The sequence below is a fragment of the Peromyscus californicus genome, unplaced genomic scaffold, assembly GCF_007827085.1.
Source record: "Peromyscus californicus insignis strain IS unplaced genomic scaffold, ASM782708v3 Scaffold_20__1_contigs__length_68692818, whole genome shotgun sequence".
NCBI lineage: Eukaryota > Metazoa > Chordata > Mammalia > Rodentia > Cricetidae > Peromyscus > Peromyscus californicus.
In genome coordinates, this window is record NW_026294503.1 from 54,069,480 (window position 1) to 54,088,588 (window position 19,109).

At 49.6% G+C, this 19,109-nt stretch overlaps 1 protein-coding gene across 10 annotated transcripts in view; it reads left to right on the plus strand.

Moving 5' to 3' along the window:
• Positions 1-18,438, plus strand: part of Ppp6r2 (protein phosphatase 6 regulatory subunit 2) — a 95,096-nt gene extending 76,658 nt beyond the window's left edge. For 7 of the 10 annotated variants that reach the window (XM_052748640.1, XM_052748636.1, XM_052748635.1 and 4 more), the window contains 14 exons: positions 5,331-5,546; positions 6,889-6,953; positions 8,658-8,773; positions 10,822-10,907; positions 11,412-11,492; positions 11,859-11,956; positions 12,139-12,196; positions 12,505-12,629; positions 12,910-13,073; positions 14,134-14,290; positions 14,384-14,472; positions 15,111-15,318; positions 17,226-17,429; positions 17,520-18,438. In XM_052748640.1, the coding sequence (XP_052604600.1) occupies positions 5,331-5,546; positions 6,889-6,953; positions 8,658-8,773; positions 10,822-10,907; positions 11,412-11,492; positions 11,859-11,956; positions 12,139-12,196; positions 12,505-12,629; positions 12,910-13,073; positions 14,134-14,290; positions 14,384-14,472; positions 15,111-15,318; positions 17,226-17,429; positions 17,520-17,568 (1,716 nt within the window). In that variant the 3' untranslated portion in view covers positions 17,569-18,438. The remainder of the gene's footprint in view (positions 1-5,330; positions 5,547-6,888; positions 6,954-8,657; positions 8,774-10,821; positions 10,908-11,411; positions 11,493-11,858; positions 11,957-12,138; positions 12,197-12,504; positions 12,630-12,909; positions 13,074-14,133; positions 14,291-14,383; positions 14,473-15,110; positions 15,319-17,225; positions 17,430-17,519) is intronic. The other 3 variants (XM_052748639.1, XM_052748641.1, XM_052748642.1) reach the window with 3 other exon arrangements.
• Positions 18,439-19,109: the final 671 nt, after the last annotated feature.

The following is a 19,109-nucleotide window of genomic DNA, read 5'->3' on the forward strand; positions in this document are numbered from 1 at the left end:
GGCCAGATGTTCAGTTGGTCACTGATTCATGGGCTGTGGCCAGTGGACTGACTAAATGGTCAGGAACTTGGAGAGAGCATGACTAGAAAATTAGTGAGAAAGACATTTGGGGAAGAAGTATGTGGATCGACCTTTCCAAATGGGCAAAGAAGCCGGGCGGTGGTGGCGCACGCCTTTAATCCCAGCACTCGGGAGGCAGAGCCAGGCGGATCTCTGTGAGTTCGAGGCCAGCCTGGACTACCAAGTGAGTTCCAGGAAAGGCGCAAAGCTACACAGAGAAACCCTGTCTCGAAAAACCAAAAAATAAATAAATAAATAAAACAAATGGGCAAAGGATATGAAGATACTTGTGTCCCATGTAAACTGTCATCAAAAGGTGACTTCAGCTGAGGAGGAATTCAGTAATCAAGTAGATGAGATGATTTGTTCTATAGATAGTCAGCCCTTTTCCCCAGCCATCCCTGTCATTGCCCAGAGGACCATGAACAAAGTGGCCATAGTGGAAGAGATGGGTTATGCATGGGCTTGACAACATGGACTGTCACTCACCAAGGCTGACCTCACTACAGCTGCTGCTGAGTGCCAGATCTGCCGATAGTAGAGACCAACCCCGAGCCCCAGATAGGCCACCATTCCCTGGGGTGTGCAGCCAGTGACCTGGTGGCAGGTTGACTACATTGGACTGCTTCCTCTGGAAAAGACAACACTTTGTCCTTACTGGAGTAGATTTTTATCCTGATTATTCATTTGCCTTTCCTACATGGAATGCTTCTGCCAAAACTACCATCCATGGACTTATAGAATGCCTTATCTGCCATCATAGAACTCCACACAGTGTTGCTTCTGACCAAGGAACTCACTTCACAGCCAGAGAAGTGTGACAGTAGGCCCATGGTCATGGAGTCCACTGGTCTCACTCACCATGTTCCCACTGTCCTGAAGCAGCTGGCCTGGTGGAATGATGGAAGGGCCATTTGAAGATCAAGTTACAGCACCGAGTAGGTGGCAGCAGCCTGAGGGCTGGGGCAGGCTTTCCCAGAAAATGGTATATGCTTGGACTCAGTGTCTACTATATGGTATGTTTCTCCCATAACAAGGATCCATAGGTCCAGGAATCAAGGGGTGGAAAAAGGAATAGTTCCACTTATTATCACCCCCATGATCCATTAGGAAAGTTTTTGCTTCCTGTTTCTTTTACCTTAAATTCTGCTAGAATAGAAGTTTTGGTTCCAGAGTTGGGAGTGCTCCTTCCAGGAGCCACAACAAACATTCCATTAAAATGGAAGCTCAGACTTCTCTCTGGCCACTTTGGCTTCTAATGTCCTTAAAGGAATAACAGTGTTAGGAGGGGTGATTGATCCAGGTTACCATGGGGAAATTGAGTTGCTTCTCCACAATGGAGGTAAGAAAGATTATGTCTGGAGTGCAGGAGATCCTTTAGGGCATCTGTTGGTGCTACCACATCCTGTGATTAACGTCAATGGGAAACTGTAACAATCTAATCCAGGCAGGATGACAAAGGACACAGATCCTTCAAGAATAAAGGTATTGGTCACTCCTCCAGGAAAAGAGCCAAGACATGCTGAGATTCTTGCTGAAAGTGGAGGAAATGTGGAATGGGTAGTAGAGGAAGATAGTTACAAATACCAGCTAAGGCCACGAGACCAGTTACAGAACCGATTATAATTGACATGAGTGTTTCTGTGATATTTTGTTAAGAATGTGTTTGTATAGATATTTGTGTTTTCTTTCCTATTTCCTTATCATATAATGTAACATTAATTAAGAGAATATTGGTGGTTTTTCTCATTTGTTTCAGTAGATTTTCTTTGGGACTAGGGAGAAATAGCTCAGTGGCAGAGCACTTATGTAATACACAAAGCCTGTTCACACTAGAGAGATGGCTTGGGGTTTAGAGCACTGGCTGTTCTTCCAGAGGACTCAAGTTCAATTCTCAGCCCCCATATGGCGGCTCACAACCATCTATAACTCCAGGCCCAGGAAATCAGATACCCTCTCTGGCTTCCAAGGACATATAGGTAGACAAAACACTTATACACATTGTAAATTATATATTTTTTAAAAAGTAAAATGAGGGGGCTGAAGAGATGGCTCAGGGGTTAAGAGCACTGACTGCTCTTCCAGAGGACCTGAGTTCAATTCCCGCAACTACATGGTGGCTCACAACTGTCTGTAATTTGATCTGGTGCCCTCTTCTGGCATGTAGGCAGAACATTATATACATAATAAATAAACCTTTAAAAAAAAAGTAAAATGAAACAAAACAAAAACCAATAGAGCCCTGTGTTCAACTCCTAGTAATGTAAATAATAAATATATAAATCTGGTCTTCTTTGAGTTCTTTCAGCATGTTTTGCATTATATTTATTTGTTATGTATGTGTGTGTGTGTGTGTGTGTGTGTGTGTGTGTGTGTGTGGTCCCAGGTGCCACCATGTGCATGTGGCAGTCAGAGTACAGCTTGTGGGAGTCAGTTCTTTTTTTCTATCATGTAGGTCCTAAGGATTGAACTCTTAGATCATCAGTGTTAGATTTCTGATGCTTTTTTTTTTTCTTTTTTTTTTTTTTGGTTTTTGGAGACAAGGTTTCACTGTGTAACTTTGGAACTCACTCTGTAGACCAAGCTGGCCTCGAACTCACAGAGATCGGCCTCCCTCTACCTCTGAGTGCTGGGATTAAAGGCATGCACCACCACCACCCGGCTGATGTGAGGACTTTGGGGACAGTTTTTCAACTTACCTCCAAGGCTCTACCAGACCTCCTAGCACCACCCGTTTCTCCAAGGGCCTCTGCCCTGGAGTGCGGGAGTAAAGGTGTGCGCCACCACTGCTTGGGCTGTTGTGCAGTTTTCAGTGCGCTCCTGGTTGCATCTGTAGTTTACTCTCGAGGATTTTATTCTTTTGGATGTTATCATGCATTACAATATAGTATTGGTTTCCTTTTTGAATTGTTTATTGCTTCTGTGTAGAAATACAAGTTGTGTGTGTGTTGTCTTTGTATCCTACAATATTAATGAATTTGTTTCTTTCTTTTTTTTTTTTTTTTTTGGTTTTTCGAGACAGGGTTTCTCTGTGTAGCTTTGCGCCTTTCCTGGAACTCACTTGGTAGCCCAGGCTGGCCTCGAACTCACAGAGATCCGCCTGGCTCTGCCTCCCGAGTGCTGGGATTAAAGGCATGCGCCACCACCGCCTGGCTTAGATTTTTTTTTAAACAAGATCATGTCATTTTGCAGTGGGGATAATTGTACTTACTCTTTTCTGATTTGGAGACCTGTGATTCTCGTTCTTGCCTGACTGCTCTGGTGAGGATTTCAGCACTACACTGAGTCGAAGGTTCTCCTGTCTTCTCCCTGGAGCAGTTTTCAGTTTTACAGCATTGAATGTGATGTTAGGTAGGAACGTTTTGTAGATAGCTTGAAGAAGTTTCCTTCTATCCCTAGCTTTTTAAGCTTTTTTTTTCCAGTAAGACTTGAATTTTATCAGATAGTTTTTCTTTGTGAAAGAGATAGTCTTTTGATTTTTATCTTTCCCTCTCTGTTTTGATTTATTTCCTATGTTGAACTGGCCTTGCTCTCGCTTTCCAGGAATAGTCCCATTTAGTTATGGTGAATGATTCTTTTACTGGGAAGCTGGATTCATTTTGTTAGTATTTTGCATTGGTATACATAAGGCACATAAAGGTTTTTTTCATTTCCTTATCTCATTTTAGTATCAGATCGATACTTTGGTAGAGGAGCTGAGAGACAACTCAGCAGTTGAGAACACTTGCTGCTCTTGCAGGGGACCCAGGTTTGGTTCCCAGCACCCACATGGTGGCTCACAACCATCTATGACTCCTGTTCTAGGGGATCTGACACCTCCTTCTGGCCTTCACAAGCATCAGGCACACACATGGTACATAAACATATATGCAGGCAAAATATCCATGCACATAAAAAAAATTTAAGGGTCTGGAATGGTTTAGCAGTTAAGAGTACTGGCTGCTCTTCCAGAGGACACAGGTTCACTTCTCAACACCCACATGGCAGCTCATAATTGTCTGTAGTTCCAGGTTCAGGGAATCTAACACCTTCACATAGACATACATGCAGACAGAACACGGGTGCATGTAAAATAAACAAAAAGGGTTTAATTAAATGTTTGGTAGCATTCATCATTTAGGTCATGTATTCTTTCCTTTCTCTGTTGAAAGGTGATTTAGGTAGCAAAGTCGGCTGCGTGGCTTAAGGTCACAGAGCCAAAAAGTAAAGCTAAGGATTGGGGTTGTTTGTTGGTTTGTTTCTTTCTCTTTTTTTATTTTTTATTTACTTTCTTTGTCTTTGAGATGGGGGTCTCACTATGTAGCCTTAGATGGCCTGGAACTTGCTATGTAAACCAGGCTGGCCTCGAACACATGGAGATATGCTTGCCTCTGCCTCCCAGGTGCTAGGATTAAAAGCGTGCAACACACACTCAGAAAGGGATTATGTATCTTTTGGAGAAGAATGTCAACAGATGACTTCTCTACTTGATGATGTAATCTTCGTTGTAAAGGAGGGTCTGAAATTGTACCCACCTCTCCACCAGCACGTACCTCTTTGCTCAGCTAGGTCTGGGACTGTGGGCTGCTGCAACCCTGGCTGTGTGAGATGGCAGTAATGGAGAAGGTCCAGAGCTGAGGACTCAGCCTTTATTCCTCTCCCTACCCTGGTCTGGAAAAGGCTCCTTGGGAGACAGGATACTTTTAATCCTTTGTGTTTCAGAGGAGGCCCGAGGCTGCTCTTTGTCTAGGCTTTGCCAATGATGCTCTAACTCCAACTCTTCCAAGGATACCTGGCACACCTCAGTCTCAAGTTCATGTGGAGAAGATGAATGTCACTCATCCTGGTGGAGTCCCAACTTTAGCATACTTTTAAATTCTTAGAGCTGAATAATAATTTAAAAAACACTATGTAGTAAAATATATAAAGTGTAAAGTAGGCTTTATAGGAAAATACATAGCCCTTTAAAGACACCATAAAAAAAAAAACAACCCAAATTAGATAAATTTCTAATTAAGGAACAAAGAATAAATCCATAGAAAGTAGAGTACAACTATTTGGATAGGATCTGAGGTGGATGAGATTGTAGCAAGCAAGAGGGCGGTGGGCAGGTCAGATCCTCAGGGAACTTGATAAATGAGAAATGGGCCTCAGGGAAGCCTTAGCACACCACAGCTGCACACTTGTGAAATTAGCAGATGAAGTTTTGAGATTGATTCCCCTTCACCTTGGAGTTCAGCTGTTTGGAGAAGACCCATCTAAAGACTTTTTTCTGTCCTCTGTTTACTCAGGACTTGTTTTTTAAATACACCTGGAATAACTTTTTGCACTTCCAAGTGGAACTATGCATAGCCGCTATTCTTTCCCATGCTGCCCGGGAGGAGCAGGCAGAAGCCAGTGGATCGGATGGCAAGGTGGAGCCTCTGCAGGGGAGTGGAGATGGGAGTGGGAAGCTGGAGACCCCCCAGTCCGTCACCAGCCTTCCTGAGAACACGATGGTGACCCATGTAAGTCCAGGGCCCTTCTTCCTCACTGTCAGCTGATCCAGCACTTCCTAGGATCTGGGGTATCATCCTCTCACCCTCGTGGGTCAGAGGTGCTACTCACAAGAACATAAAATTGTGAAGAAGAAATGTTCAGGTGTGACAGGATCAGAGTTGGAGACAGAGAAGACAAGCCAGCATTTGCAGAGATGATCTTGTGGTTGTGGGTAGTGGCTCTAGGCAGGCAGCCACCTGGACATTGCTCCCCCGGTGTGGCTGTGCTCACAAGGAGCCCCCCACTCTGTTCAATCCACCTTTATAACTAAACACAAGGGGAAATACAAGTGTTAAATTATCATGAGAAAGCTTTCTGGAACTTTGGACCTCCTAGAAGCCAGGTGCACCCGCTTTCTCTGTGAATTCCTGTATTCTTCATAGGATGACCTTACAGTTGTCACCCTGCCCCTTCACCTGGGTCAGTCACCCTAGGGCTAAGAGCCTGCAACTCAGCCTCTTTTTGACAGCAGCATTTAATATCGTCCCTGGTAGAGAGCAGCCCTAATGGACGTTTGCCGGGAAGAAAGGGAGAAAATAGCTTGGGATCATAAGCTGTATCTGAGCTGAGGCCCACCGTGACTGCTGCCCAGTTCTACAGTGATAAAGGACATTCTGGACCATACTACAGAGCTGACAGGAGGGCAGAAGCTTGAGAAAGGGTTCCTGGGTCTCTCTTCAGAGGCCTCATAGACAGCAGTGCTTGATTGGGTTTAGACGGTCTCAATGCTACTTGCTTGGGGTAGGTATCTTGGCAACCTGTGTGCAGACAAACTTAGCAGGAGCTAATATGGATAAGATGCATTCAGTCTGGCCCACAGTTTATGGCCCAGTGAATAAATAGCCATGAGACAGGTGATTGTAGCATCAAAAGCTACATGGGGACAGAGAGTACTGTTCAGGGGGTGCATATAGACTAACAGGGACCCCCCAGATAGTGACGGTGAAGGTGTGAGTTGGGATCTGTAACAGACATCCTATATACAAGAAAACAGCCTGTGTATGGGAGAAGAAAATGCTAAGGGCCCCAGAGAGCTGATGGGAGAGTGGCCAGAGGTGTAGGTGAGGCCCCACAGGAGGGGAGGTAGAAGACATTCTAGCATGTTGGAGGAGCATAGACTGTCCTTTACTATATTTACTGGTCTTCATTCTCAGGGCGTTCAATAGCATGAGACTTGGAGCCCTTGAGCATCAGTGATGTCATGGCCACAGGGTCTTCAGTGCTGATTTGCCAGCTCACTACCTGCAGCACCTAGGAGGCAGTGTGAACCTTGGGCTCCCACTCACACTGCTTGCCGCTCTGCTCTCACAGCTGTTCCAGAAGTGCTGCCTGGTACAGAGGATCCTGGAAGCCTGGGAAGCCAACGACCACACACAGTAAGGACCCTGAGGAACCCCCTTGGCCAGTTAGGGATGCAGAGATGCATCTCACCATGTTGGATACGGCAAGACTCCAGGCTCCATGTCAGGCATCAGCAGTGTGTAACAAAGATATGTGCCTGGGACTATTCTAGAAGGGATCTTGCTGCTGGGTAAACAGCAATAAGGGCTTCTCAGGAAGGAGGATACAGGCAGGCATGGAGAGTGGCATATTGAGTGATGGCTGGCTGGGCCACACAGTGTAGGTAGGTGACCCTCCCCAACCTATCTTGCTTGGACTTCGTTTTGGTTTGGTTTTTTGAGACAGGGTTTCTCTGTGTACCCTAGTCTGTCCTGAAACTCACTCTGTAGACCAGGCTGGCCTTAAACTCACAGAGACCCACCTTCCTCTACCTCCGAGTGCTGGGATTAAAGGTGTGTGCCACCACCGCCCAGCCTTGCTTGGACTTTGTGAATCTGTGATCTCTCTCTCTCTCTCTCTCTCTCTCTCTTTTTTTTTTAAGATTTTTTTTCTTTTAATTTTTTCCCCCAGTGACAGGGTCTCATTATATAGCTTTGGCTATCCTGGAATTTACCACATAACTAGATTGGCCTAAAACTGAGAGATCCATCCACCTGTTATTGCCTCCCAAATTCTGGGATTAAAGGCATGTACCACCACAACCAGCCACTGTTTTGATTTTTTTGAAAGAGTGTCTTGCTATATATCCCAGGCTGGCCTGGAACTTCTTATACTGCTACCTCAGCTTCCCATGTGCTGGCTGCCACCATTCTTTTCTCTTTTATTTTAAAATTATTATTTTATATGTGAGGGTTTTGCCTCATGTTTTTTTTTTTGTGCACTATGAGTGTATGCCTGGTACCCTCAGAGGCCACACGATGGCATTGGATCCCCTAGAACTGGAGTTACTGGTGATTGTGAGCTGCCCTGTGGTGGGAATCAAACCCAGGTCCTCTGGAAGAGCAGCCAGTGCTCGTAACTGCTGAGCCATCTCTAACAGTTTGGACCTTACTAAACTCGGAGCGCACTTTGTTGGGACTTGTGCACAGGGCGCAGTTTAGCTTTCCTGCATCTCCTGGCTGCGCCTTCTCTGCACTCAGAAACAATGCTCTATGTTTTTCAGGAGTCAGTGGTCACCCTCATTCATTTATTGTCCTGCTGAGAACAGGTGGGCTCTAGGCAGTGTTGGGCAGGGCTCACGGGAGCCCAGAGGGATCTAAGTACAGTTGTGGAACTGTCACTCAGGACCTGTGTGGTGCACAAGTAGAGGCTAGACCAGCTCACTTGTGGAGGCCCCACCAGCTCCAACGGTGGGCAGTATCCTAAAAGCAGTGTGCCCAGCACAAGCTGTACTGCCATCAGTCCTGACTCAGCTCCTCTTTCATGCTACTCTGGTGGAACGTGGGCCACGAAGTAAGCTGTCTCGTTAGTGTTTTTGTCTGACGGGGGAGCTGGGCTGATCTTAATGCATACCAGATGATCGATAATCAGCAGTATCCTAGAAGCTGGCTGTCGGTCAGGCACCGACTGGTCAGGTTGTTCCCCCGCAGTTAAGCTGGGGTGACAGCTGCAGAGAAGCCAAAGGCTTAGGCTACAGGTGACAGTGGAGATGAGCTTCAGAAAGCCTGTTAGTGGCCCTCCCAGTGAGAATGGGCAGAGCTGGACTGAGTGACCACCATGATAGTTCATTTTACTTTCAGGGCAGCAGGTGGCATGAGACGTGGGAATATGGGTCACCTCACACGGATCGCCAATGCAGTTGTACAGAACCTGGAGCAGGGCCCGGTGCAGACCCATATCAGTGAAGTCATCCGAGGTGAGCCCACTACTTCCCTCTCCCTCCTCCCTGTGTCCTTAGCAGTGATAACTACACTGATGGGGACAAACCATGCAGCCTTCTTTGTCATCTCAATATAAGCTGGATGTTCTCTTCATGGAGCAGACATCTGTAGAGTATAGGAGATTCAGCCTGCCAAGGACGGGCTCCAGTGCTGGCCTTAGAAGCCAAGAAGCACCCTCTAGGCTCTCTTGTGCTCAGGGGCTGCCCAGAGCTGTGCCTTCACTAGAGACCCTGGCCCAGCTTCCTGCTTTGTCTTCAACTCCAGCAGTTTGGAGGGCCTTCCTAGTATGCACATCTGGAGACTATCAGTGTAGGTGATAGCCTGCCCCTAGAGGCAGGTGATAGGCACCAAGACTGGAACCCTGAGCCCTACAGGGTGGGCAATTCCATTCTGGGTCCCAAACAGAACAGCAGAGCCCCTGCCCTCAGCCATGGTGCCCGCTGCTCTGTGCCCCCTCAAGCAGGGCACTCCTTTCTGACCCTTTCATGTCCTGAGCACAGGATGGCTCTGTGACCACATTCTCATCCTTATATCATGTACTCTCTCATTTGACCTAAGTGCATGAGTGAGGGGGTACTGGGTGAGGGAAGGAGAGGTTACCAGCAAGCCTGGATAGGGCATACCAGATCCCCTGCAGCCTGGTCAGGATTGGCAGACAGGTAGGCTCAGAGATGTCTAGGAAGTAGTTTGTGCATGGGCGAGATAATTCTTGCTCAACACCCTGAGTTGGCTGGAGGGGAGCTGTCTTGGGAAAGTGAAAAGATAGTTTTGCTGCACTAGCGATAACTATGGGTCCTGTGCACATTTGTGGTGGACGAGGGGTGAGCTCCTTGTTTGGCCCCATGGCCCTTTGTGCAATATCTCCCCAACAAGTGTAGAGTAAGGAAGCTCCAGGTGGTCCTCCATGACCCAGGACCAGAGGAATTTCTTTCTCTGTGGTATCTCAGGCCACCTGCCTGTCTGCTAGTTATACTTCTTCCTAGTTATACTTCAGTAGTCTCTGGTGAAGTTGGACTTGCTGGCCCATCATCACATGATAAGGAAGTGGCAGGGCAGAACAGTGAGCAAGCTGGGGGTGGCTCCCTTGTAGCTAGAAGAGAAAAACAAATGGGAGTGGAGCCCAGGATAGGACAGTTTAGGGAGGTGAGGGGTGAGCAGAAAGCTCTGGTTTCCGGATCAGGCCCAGGCTGTAGACCACATTCAGGACTGTAAGGAGTACAGTAGGAGAGGCTGCTTTTTTAGATCCTTGGGATGTAAACGTACACCAGCAGGGGGACTCAGAATTCTCATGCCACCAGGTGTGATGGCATATGCTTTTGATCCCAGTACTCGGGGGACGGGGGCAGAGACAGGTGGATCTCTAGGAGTTTGAGGCCTGCCTGGCTTACATATTGAGTTCCAGGATAGCCAGAGTTATATGGTGAAACCCTGTCTCAAAAAACAAAAACAAAAACAAAAAAATCGGACAAACTCTGTCTTGAAAAAACAAAAAAAACAACCAAACAAACTGGGCAGTGGTGGCTTACACCTTTAATCTCAGCACTAGGGAGGCAGAGGCAGGTGGATCTCTGAGTTCAAGGTCAGCCTAGTCTTTAGATCGAGTTCCAGGACAGCCAGGACTACACAGAGAAAAAAAACCTGTCTTGAAAAAACAACCAATGAACCAACGAAACAAACAAAAAAGAAAATATATTGTCAATATATTAAATTTGTTTTTGTGAATTGCAAGTAAATAAATAAATGAAGCAACAACTCTCATGTCCCTGAGACCTTTGTAAAACCAAGAAAGAAGGTGAGCATTGACCTATAGGGTTGCTATAGTCTCAGGCCCTGCAGGACATCTGTCCTCCCCTTTGTTGTATGGGCTTACTTCCTGTCAGCAGCCCCTGTTTGCCTCAAGTGGACTGGTCATAGAAGCATAGCATGTCCCTCTCTGGACCAGCATTTGCCTGCTAGGGCTCCTGAGTACCCTGCCCTGTCTGCACACATCCCAAGGACTTACAGGGTAGCACTTATCTTACAGGGCTCCCTGCAGATTGCCGTGGGCGATGGGAGAGCTTTGTGGAAGAAACCCTGATGGAGACCAACCGCAGGAACACTGTGGACCTGGTGAGGAAGCTGGGGCTACTGCCATGGCAGGGCTGCAGCTAGGACCACTGACAGTCCCACATGCCCCCTGCAGTCCAGGGGGAGGAGGGAAGCACAAGGGCAGTACTGTGACTGGGCACTCAGTCCAGCCTTTGGCCTGCAGTCTGTGCATGACCTTGGCAGTGTCACACCAGAGCTGGTTCTCTCAGGATCTCTTTGCAAAGCTGGTGTTATCTCTCAATCTCCTCCCTCCTACAGCTATAGCTTGTTTGTGAAGGACTCTATGCTTGGGACCCAGGGTATTACCTGGCTCAGGGAGGCTAGGCTTTCTTTCATGAGGCTTTGGCCTCACTTGGCATCTCTTTGCAGTAAGCTGCACAGGCCCACAAGTGCCAGGGGGTTGGTGGTATGGGAGGGTGCTGGGGTGAGACCCAGGCTGGGCTGGGTGGGTCTGGGCTCTGGCTGGAATGGACTGGGTGGGGTCTGGCTAGCTCACATGCCCACCCCATCTGGCCTGTGTTTTAGGTGAGCACTCACCACCTTCACTCCTCAAGTGAGGACGAGGACATTGAGGGTACTTTCCCTAACGAGCTGTCCCTTCAGCAGGTGAGGGCATGGCCGGCACTCTGCACCCTGCCGGGCCCTTTCGGAGCCTGTGTCCTTGGTAGTGCTTAGTTCCCATGACATTGCCTAGCAAAAAGAAAAACGTAACTCATCCCCAAGCATATCTGGGGGAGAGGGAGGCCTGGGGGGACACCCCCAAAGTCACATCACCTTGGTGAGACTCCTGGGGACACTGAGCTTGAAAGTTGAGTAAGGAGGTGTTCTTCTGTACACAACTGCTCAGCCACTCTGAATATTCAGCCTACGGGAAAATTCACTGCCTGCTTCTGAGCACTAGAGCTCTGGCTTCCAAGGAGCAGCCTCCTCCAGAGCTCCAGCTTGTTCTATAACAGCGTCCTCTCCTCCCAGGCCTTCTCTGAGTACCAGATCCAGCAGATGACAGCCAACTTCGTGGATCAGTTTGGCTTCAACGATGAGGAATTTGCAGACCAGGATGACAACATCAAGTGAGTGCAGACACCATGAAGGCACAGGCTCTGGGCTAGTGAGTCCTCTTCCCTAAGCTCCAAGTGATCTCACCAGGATGAGGTCCACTGTCCCTGAGGAGATAGTGAACATCCCACCTACTGTCTGAGGGCAACCAGGCCCACTGGACCAGAGGAGGTACTGAGGGACCTTATTCTTGCAGTGCCCCATTTGACCGGATTGCAGAGATCAACTTCAACATTGAAGCCGATGAGGACAGTGTGAGTGATGGGGGCTGCTGCAGGGCCACAGGGTATAACATCATTTTATTCCCCTTGCTCGGATAGCTCAAGCTATGCCCACAACTTGGTCCTTGTCACAGGTGGATGAAACCATGGGGGCCCAGGCCAGTATATTTGTGTCAGGACTGGGAGGCAGCCCTCCATGGGAGTGAGAGCAGAGCTTCCCTCCTTGCCTCCTCCCATACTGTCTTGTCAGCCTTGTTCTGTGAGCTGAGCCCCTCTGGGAGTCATTTGGGACCAAGGCTTCCCCAGGTTCTGCAGAAACCAGCTCCTATTCCATCTTACAGCCTAGTGCAGCTCTGTTTGAAGCCTGCTGTAGTGATCGAATCCAGCCCTTCGATGATGAGGAGGAAGAAGACATCTGGGAGGATGAGGAGACTCGATGCACTGCCCGTGTGATGGCCAGAGCCAGGTGTGGGGTTCACATATTCTCTCAAAGCCTCCCCCAGTGGGAAGCAGGCACAAGATTGAGCACTGGATATCCAGCTACTGTTAAAGTTCTGATACCCAGAGAGGCAGTGACCCTTCCTGAAGAGACCAGAGCTTAGAAGCTGGTGGGAGCCAAGCAGTGCTTATCTGGATACCCTGTGCCCAACCTTCCCTGGCACCAATTCCTGAGCTACCATGGGCTCTCCAGCATTGGGCATCTAACCAAGCCTTACCAGGCATCTACTACCTTTGTGTTTGCCCAGGTTTGGAGCCCCTCATGTCTCAGAAAATTACTCAAAGAATGCCCTGGAGCATGGAGGCCAGGACAGGAAGGCTGGCTTGGCAGCAGCTAGGAGTATGCCTGGATTGGCCACTCCTTCATCCCCTACACAGAAAGAAGGTCCTCGCTCAGAGAGTGATTCAGAAGGTAATACCTGAAGATCCAGCAAGGGACATGGGTATTGGGGACAGGTGATCTGACTTGTATTTCTTAGGAGCTCCCTTTGGAGCCATTGTGTTTCCAGCTGTCGATGACCTACTTCCCCATCTACATATGGTTTCATGAAATGTTCTGCTTCTGCTTCTCTACATGGAATCAAGAGCAAGGTGTTCTTGCTCCCTTCTGTTGTGGTACCTGTTTCCTACATCTGCATTTGCACAGCTGGTATCAATTGTCATTGCTAGGGAAGGCATACCCCCATGTAATCTGTGTGCTGTTGCTTGCCACCCCTCTAATGTACTCAGTAGCATAGCCTACCCCATCTACTACCTCTTAAGAGACCCCTTTTATTACTTCTGCTTTGGGGTGCTGAGATACTCAGGACATGGGCAAGAAGCCAGCTTTCTGTTAGGAGTTGTCAGCACCCTAGCTGGGGCTGACAAGAAGCTGCGAGGCCAAGGGCAAGAACACCCACAGTAGGGCTACCCATGCCAAGGCCAAGGAGAGCGCAGAGTGCCTGTGAAGCACCACACAGCTAGCACTGACGCCCATACATGTGGATAATCTATCAGAACCCTCGAGGCCCTCGCACCCAAGCATTCCAGGGTCTGAGGCCATACTACCCTCTGCAAAGGGCCAGTAGGTACCAGGATGTCCTGCTGTCTCTGACACTTCAGTCAGAGAGGGCTCCTGGGGAGGGGGGAGTGTTTTTTTTTTTTTTTTTTTTAAGATTTATTTACTATGTATACAGTGTTCTGCCTGCATATATGGCTGCAGGCCAGAAGAGGGCACCAGATCTCATTACAGATGGTTGTGAGCCACCATGTGGATGCTGGGTATTGAACTCAGGACCTTTGGAAGAGCAGTCAGTGCTCTTAACCGCTGAGCCATCTCTCCAGCCCTCCTCTGGGGTTTCTTAACTGGAAGCATCTTGTATTCCTGCTGAGCTCTGCTGATCCCTCTACCAATTTCCATGTGATGCTGCTTCTCCCTTGTCTGTCACATCCTGGGCCTGCCTGTTTATGACTGCTGTATCTCCCCCTGGCAGGTACTACATGGACAGCAGTTTTTGATGAGCCAGTGAACCCGATGTCTGCAGCCCCAGGAGCTGCGAGGGATGTGGGGTCTAGTGTATGGACAGCTGGTCCCTCAGCTCCAGAAGAGAAAGGCTGGGCCAAATTCACCGACTTCCAGCCTTTCTGCTGGTAACAAACACATCAGCATGTAGAGCAATGCCTGTTGGGTGTCAGGGCCAATGTTGCCCTGTGGGCTCAGTTTGTCCCCATCTTCTTTTGTAGCTCTGAGTCAGGGCCCCGGTGCAGCTCTCCTGTGGATATGGGCCACAGCCATGCTGAGGGTGGCCAGAGTCCAGGCCCAGAGAAAGCCTGTAAGTAGCAGCAGCTCGGACACCTGCTCTGACTAGTTCCCAGGCCTAAATGCAAGGACAGACCCCCTTGGGAAAATGGGAAGTGGTCAAGGTCCCAGGTGTGACCATGCCTTTGTGGTATTGGGGTCCATATATACTTGTGGGATTTGAGTTGTCATGTATAGATGGAGGTCTTCCAGCTTTAGGGGTACAGGGCAGGGCAACATGGCCATTAGGCTGCCCTCAGAGCCAGGTCTGCACCCTTGAGTCACATTGTTAAGTATGTAGAGAGTCACTGATGGAAATTCGCCAACTGGGACGTGATCAAAAAGTCCTTGGCCTCCATCTCCTCCTTCCTAGGCAACTAGACCAGGTTAGAGTAGGGACAGCGACAGCAGTCTCAAGTGCCTTCCTCCTCTGAGAAGAGCACACATTACCCTATCATGTGTGTGGGGGGGGCAGTCCCCATGGAGGGCACATAGCAGCAGTTCATGTGGTCCCTGTGAACAAGCAGGTGCACAGGTGTGACACTCCTGTGAGCTCTTTCTGCCTCTCGTGTTTCGCCTGGCATATGCAAATTTGGGATCCCTCAGGCCGTGGTAGCTGTGCTCTCTGGCCCCTCTGCCCTCACAAATATCGCAGCATTCCTTCGTTTGCAGTTGGTCCTACCTCGCCTTGTGCCTGGAACGTGTGTGTCACCCGGAAGGCCCCACTGGTAGCCTCCGACAGCAGCTCCTCCGGGGGATCTGACAGTGAGGACGAGGAGAAGGCGGCTGGTGCTGTGGAAGCCGTGTGCACAGGCCGTGGTGGAAAGGCCTCCCCACTGCCCAGGACAGAGGAGGCTGCTGCCAGCAGGTGTGAAGGGAGGCAAGTTTGCCTGGGGGCCCAGTGAACACTGTGTGGCTTATACAGGTCTCTGGTCCTATAACCACTAAGAGCCAGTCTCAGTTGCCAGATCTCAGCTCTCTGAGAACAAGTAGCCGCTAGGCTGGAACCCCTTGCTGCTGCCCCAGAGGCTAATGATCCTGGGAAGCCATCTCTAGAAAAGACAATGCCTCTTTACTAAGGGGAAGGCTGGACTGAGGGTATGGGACTTCTTTGACAACAGTGCATGGTTTCTGTTTTAAGTAACTCAGAATAGAAGATAGAACCTGGATGTACTGAGAGCTCCCCAGAAACTTGAGAAGACAGCCTCCACTACAGAAGCCAGTTACAGAGAATACCTGTTTTCTTTCAGGCTCTGGGACTGACTAACCTCCTTGTTGTCTAGGGTTGTTCTAGACAGTGAACAACCTTAACTTTCTATAGGGCAAACTCATGACTCTGGGGCTGGCCAACCCTCCTCTGCTGCCTGCTTTGTGATAGGGCATGTGTGGACTCCAGTCGGGTGCCCTGCACACCCACAGTAGGATAGAGCATTTCTCGGGGTTGAGGACTGGGTCTGTAGTACGAGCCCTAGCTGGGTGGTAGAAGCAACTGGCAGGTAGATAAGTCAGAGTCCCCTTGAGGAGTCTGAAGAAAATAGGACTGCCATCCTCCCTGCAAAGAAGCCAGCCCTCTAGCAAACCCAGTCCACAGCTGGTTTCTTGTTTTGTTTTCTGTTTTGAGTGGTTAAGATGAGAAGACAGGACCAAGGCATTCCAGGAGTTACCTGACTCGGGGCACTCACTCCCCAGAGGCTAAGTCCCTGGGGTCCATCAGCGAACTGACATGCCTCCTGGCATTCAGAGGCTAGAGCGCAGGTGTTGAGGCACAGGAGCATAAGGAGTTGCCTATTGACAGAATTCTGGAAATGGCTTGCAGCTGTACAAAGGCAGGAATCCACCTAAGTTCAGGGTGCAGTGGAGGAAGCCTACCAGGAGACATGGTACTCACTCACAAGGCTCTTGACTGCCCCACGTGTGGAAGGCTTTTGCAACTGCTCTGAATGAATATCACTCGTGGGCTTCCCAGTCTTGTCCCTGCCGACACTTCTTCCAAGTTGGCTCGTACCCGACAGGTGGGCATCAGCCATACGGCCTAGCACAAGTCCACCATCATGCATGCATGCATTCAGGCCCTAGATCCCACCAGCCCTGCCTACTCCTGTACAAGCAGAGCAGGCCCTGCCCACCACGCTCTGTGATATTGGGGCCCCCTCAGGTAAGCTGGGAGCTCAACCAGCTGGAATCCATGCTCAGACTACAGAGCTAGCTGTCTTTGTCTGCAGGCCAGTGGATCCATCTGCTCCTTGTGGCTAGGCTGGGCTAGCCTTGGGTATGAAGACCCTTAGTGCCTATATAGTCCCTTCCCCGCCCCACCCCCACTTTCTAACAAAGTCTTACGTCATAGCCCTGGCTGGCCTGGTATTCTCTGTAGGCCAGGCTGACCTCAGACTCAGTGACCTGCTTACCTGTGCCTCCTAAGTGCAGGATTAAAGGCGTGTACCATGCCCAGCCCTCTGGGACCCTTTTGATAGGGTAAAGGTGGAGTTGACTTCAAGAAGAAACATTGGGGCCTTCAGTAAACGAAGCTCACAACTGTCAGGACTTGAGTGTTGCTTGTAGGGAGGATTCAGGTCATGGCAGTCATGTAGTCCCACTGTTTGGGGCTCAGGCTTCCAGAGCCACCTGGCTGTAGCTCCTGAGTCATCCCCCAGAGGATAAGAGCAGAAAGGAGCTGTGTGCTGCTCCCATGCCCTTTGCTGGATCAAGCCATTTTACTGGTCGGTGGGTATGTGACGGAGGCAGCGGTGAGGGTGGGGCACCCGTAACTGAAGCCTGTCTGCCACACAGGGCTGAGTGTACGGACAGCACCGTGTCAGCCCCTGCCTGCCCTGCATCTCCAGAAGTGACTGTCAGTCCTGCTGTGGCCACCACAGCACCAAGCAAGGCAGGCCCCCCCACAGCCGCCACAGCTGTCTCTCCCTCAGTGGCCACTGCAGTAACCACAGCAGCCCCAGCCATAGCTGCCACCCTGGGGACAGTGACAAAGGACAGGTGAGTAGGTTGGCCAAAGAGGGTAGGATGGGATTGGATGAACCCCAGGAACCCACATGCTTCCAACTCTGCCTTTCCCCATTTATGCAGGAAGACAGATGCCCTGCCAGAAGGAGCTGCCTTAAACGGTCCTGTGTAACTGCTGCCACCCAGCTGTGGCCCGCCCTGGTCAGGCTGCTTCCTGTATCAAGAAAACTACCTGGTGATGCAATTTTTTTTTTTTTTAATTTAACTTTAAAATAAATGCTGCATTTGGTAAAGCTGGCAGTTGGAACCAGTTGGATGACCGAACTCACATCTCTCCTGCCTGCCTTTGGTCCCATTGGAAGACAGGATACACCTGGCCACCCCCGGGTCCAGGCCTTGGTATGGCAATGAAGTCCCTGACATGCAGCTTCCACCTGCAGGAGTTGGGGAGGAACAAGATCCTGAAGTGCCAGCATCAACAGATGGGCGGGAAGGGTGTGGATCTCCAGGCTCTGGTTTCACCTGTATTTTTTAACGCATGGAGGAAAAGCCGTTTTTTTGCACTTTGTACCCAGCTACAGTACAGGGTCTCCCTTGGCTCAGGGCAGATGCAAAGGCCTGAGTTGGAGACCTGATCCCCACAAATGCATGGGGGTCTGGCATTAGTTTGGCCACATGAGGTCAAATCCCAGTTCTAGCTGCCCAGGGGGTCCTGGGAGCTGGTATTTGAATCAGGCTGCAAATTTTTGACTGCCTTAAAAACAAAAGACCCTTTGGACCAGATGGGGTTGTCTCTGTGATCAGCAGGGTGGACTGGCACGCTTGAGTGGGTGGTTCGAGGTGCCTGGTATTAGCCAACATCAGACATAGAAGAGTGGACACAGCAGAGCACTGGGAGGCTCAGAGACAGGCAGGCCCATATTGTCCAGGAAGAGTCTAAAAGTCTGGTTTTTTGTTTGTTTGTTTTTTGTTTTTTTAAAATGTTCTGACCTTCTGACAGGGCATCCAACCCCCAATAAAAAGTATCATTCTTACTGAAAAAGTGTGTATTGTTAAGCTGCAGATGCTGAGCCCAGCCTGTGTGGACACTTGCTCTCCTACTGAGTTCATTCATAGTAGCTGGGTCTCATACTGAAACAGAATGAAAAACTCTCCCTCAACAGTCAGACCACTGACACTGCTTCGTGAAGGCTTCCCCGACCCAACCCCGGGCCATCCACAAGTGACGTTCCTCCCTCCCAGCAGCACCTCACTTCCGTCTTCACTGGGCCCTGTGGCTCTGCCCCGGGCCCTGCCAGCGTTCACCTGCTCAGGTAGTAGTGCCTCGGCTACACCCCCAGCCCTGACTCGAACCTGAAATGTGGACAGCAGCGCTTCTCCTCCCCAGAATGTGCCCTACTGATGGATTTCTGAATCACAGTCTAACTCAGTTCCAGGAAAGATCTAAGGTCATCTCACGGCCAGCTGTGGGGAACAGAAGTAGTGACGATACAGCACCAGAGATGATGGGGTTCAACCTTCCACCACAGCAGGGTCACACCTCTGGCATCTTCATCTGCTGCTCACCTCCACCTTAGAGAGACAGGCAGGGTCCAGATCATCAGTGGCTAGCCCTCAACACCAACAGCCATCCTGGGACATTCCTCCAATCTCTGCAGCACCCATAGCTCTCTGCCTACCTTCTGCCCCAGCCCTGGCTGCAAGTACACAGCT